We start from the raw sequence: 1,890 nt of genomic DNA, 5'->3' as shown, positions 1-1,890 counted from the left end.
TGGAGCAGAGAGCTGCCACCCGGGGGAGCAGATGGTGGGGGTTGAGAGCCTTGCTCAAGGGCCCAGAGTGGGGCACATGAGGGTGGAGGCAGGTGTGTGCGCTTCACCTTTCCCGCCCACATTTTGCTGTTGTCCGTTCGGGGAGTTGAACTTCCAACAGGCCCACCTTCTCTACCCTCTGCACCACCACGCCCCCGTCTATAATCCACAATCAAACATGATTTTTAAAAAGACACTTCTGGATTAAGATTCAGCCATTTTTCAACCACGCTGCAGTAAAAACATTCTGATCCAGAAAAAAACCACTGGATAAAGATTCATCGCAGCTGAACAAAGGTTAAACAAGACATAATTGTCTTTGATCAGACTCACCTTTGTTATTTTCTTCACTATTTATCTGCCGGTAATTGCACAATATGAAAAAAACAACGTTACAGAAAATAATCCTAAAAAAAGCACAGCGTTGACGACGATTCCTCCCAGATTTGATCCCTTTTCTCCACATTCTGCATCAGCTGAAGCCGTTCCTGCTTTTATCAGCCGAAGGTTTTGAGCTTCACATCTGCAGCGACAGACACCGTCACAGATAAACGCAGCACTGCTGTTAGAAAGCAGGTGTGTTAGTTAAAACAGAACTCACCGAGTGTGAGGCTGACAGGTTGTTGACGTCCCATCTGAAAATGTTCCACTGCTGCAGTCAGAACACTCTGCGTCTGAGAACGACGTTCCTGCAGAACATTTAAAAGTTACAAAATGTTAAAGGATCGGGGCCCCGAGGCTGCTGCCCCGGGTGGCTGGTTTACATATATGTAAGCCGGTGGCCATCTTGGATGCAAACCACTTTCTTGTCTTGATCTTTCTTAAGCCTAGATGCAGCCATACACCAAAATGGAAGTTGGCACGCTGCTTATTTTCAAATATATCCAGCTCACAAGACAGATTTGACTGAGGGTGTTTCCAAGTTCCCTCTTCGCTCCACGATGAGGGACCACTAAGCAGGTTCTACAGAGCATGTGTCCAACACGACGTCTGGAAAACTCCCAAACACAAAAACAACTCTTGTGTTTTGTTGGGGTGTAAATCTGTCTACAAGGCTCTTCACCCACTGCTTTCAAACAGTTTTTGTGGATGTGTTGTGCCACTGAGCAGAACACAAACTAACACGCCTCGACACATTTTAATCACTGGAGAACGTGTGTGTGAAGTGTGTGACACGCAAACTCCTATAGGTTAATGTGTGTTTGTTTCCTCACAGTGTGAGATGAGATCAATGCAAACAAATTAATTAGTTTTTTATTTTGGAGTCTTGGTGCAGCTCCTCTAAAACACCAGCACCGCTCTCTACTCGGAGAGGGATAAACGTGGAGGCAGGCGCTGCAGGAGTCTCAGCCCAAACAGCCAAAGTCTCAGAACTTCAGAGGTTTTATGAACAAAAACTGGCAAGTTCAAGTTCAAGAATCTTTATTATCCCCGAGGGGCAATTTGTTTCACAGTCAGTAATCACACAGAAACATCCACATTAAACAAGACGTTCAAATAACAACAGAAATCATCACTGGTCGTTGAGAAGCAGGATCACTACAGGGATGAATGAGTTTTTCAGTCTGTTCGTTTGACATCTGGGCAGCAGATACCTGCATCCAGATGGAGGACACCTGAACTCACCATGGAGTGGTGATCAGGATCTGCCAGAATCAGCCTGGCCTTGTTCACTGACCTCATCTTGTATAGGTCGGTGAGGTTCTGCAGGTCAGTGAGGTTCTGCAGGTCAGTGAGGTTCTGTAGGTCAGTGAGGTTCTGTAGGTCAGTGAGGTTCTGCAGGTCAGTGAAGTTCTGTAGGTCGGTGAGGTTCTGTAGGTCAGTGAGGTTCTGCAGGTCGGTGAAATTCTG

General features: G+C 46.3%; 1 protein-coding gene across 1 annotated transcript in view; it reads right to left on the bottom strand.

The window, feature by feature from the left end:
- Positions 1–393: 393 nt before the first annotated feature.
- Positions 394–1,890, bottom strand: part of LOC119417349 (tumor necrosis factor receptor superfamily member 14-like) — a 4,844-nt gene continuing 3,347 nt past the window's right edge. The window contains exons 5-6 of the mRNA XM_037684555.1: positions 641–728; positions 394–562 (exon numbers count right to left, since the gene is read on the bottom strand). Coding sequence (XP_037540483.1) covers positions 394–562; positions 641–728 — 257 coding nt within the window. The remainder of the gene's footprint in view (positions 563–640; positions 729–1,890) is intronic.

Source organism: Nematolebias whitei, chromosome 11, assembly GCF_014905685.2.
Source record: "Nematolebias whitei isolate Nwh7 chromosome 11, NemWhi1, whole genome shotgun sequence".
NCBI lineage: Eukaryota > Metazoa > Chordata > Actinopteri > Cyprinodontiformes > Rivulidae > Nematolebias > Nematolebias whitei.
The sequence above is the reverse complement of the archived record's forward strand: the minus strand, read 5'-3'. Positions and strand labels throughout refer to the sequence as shown.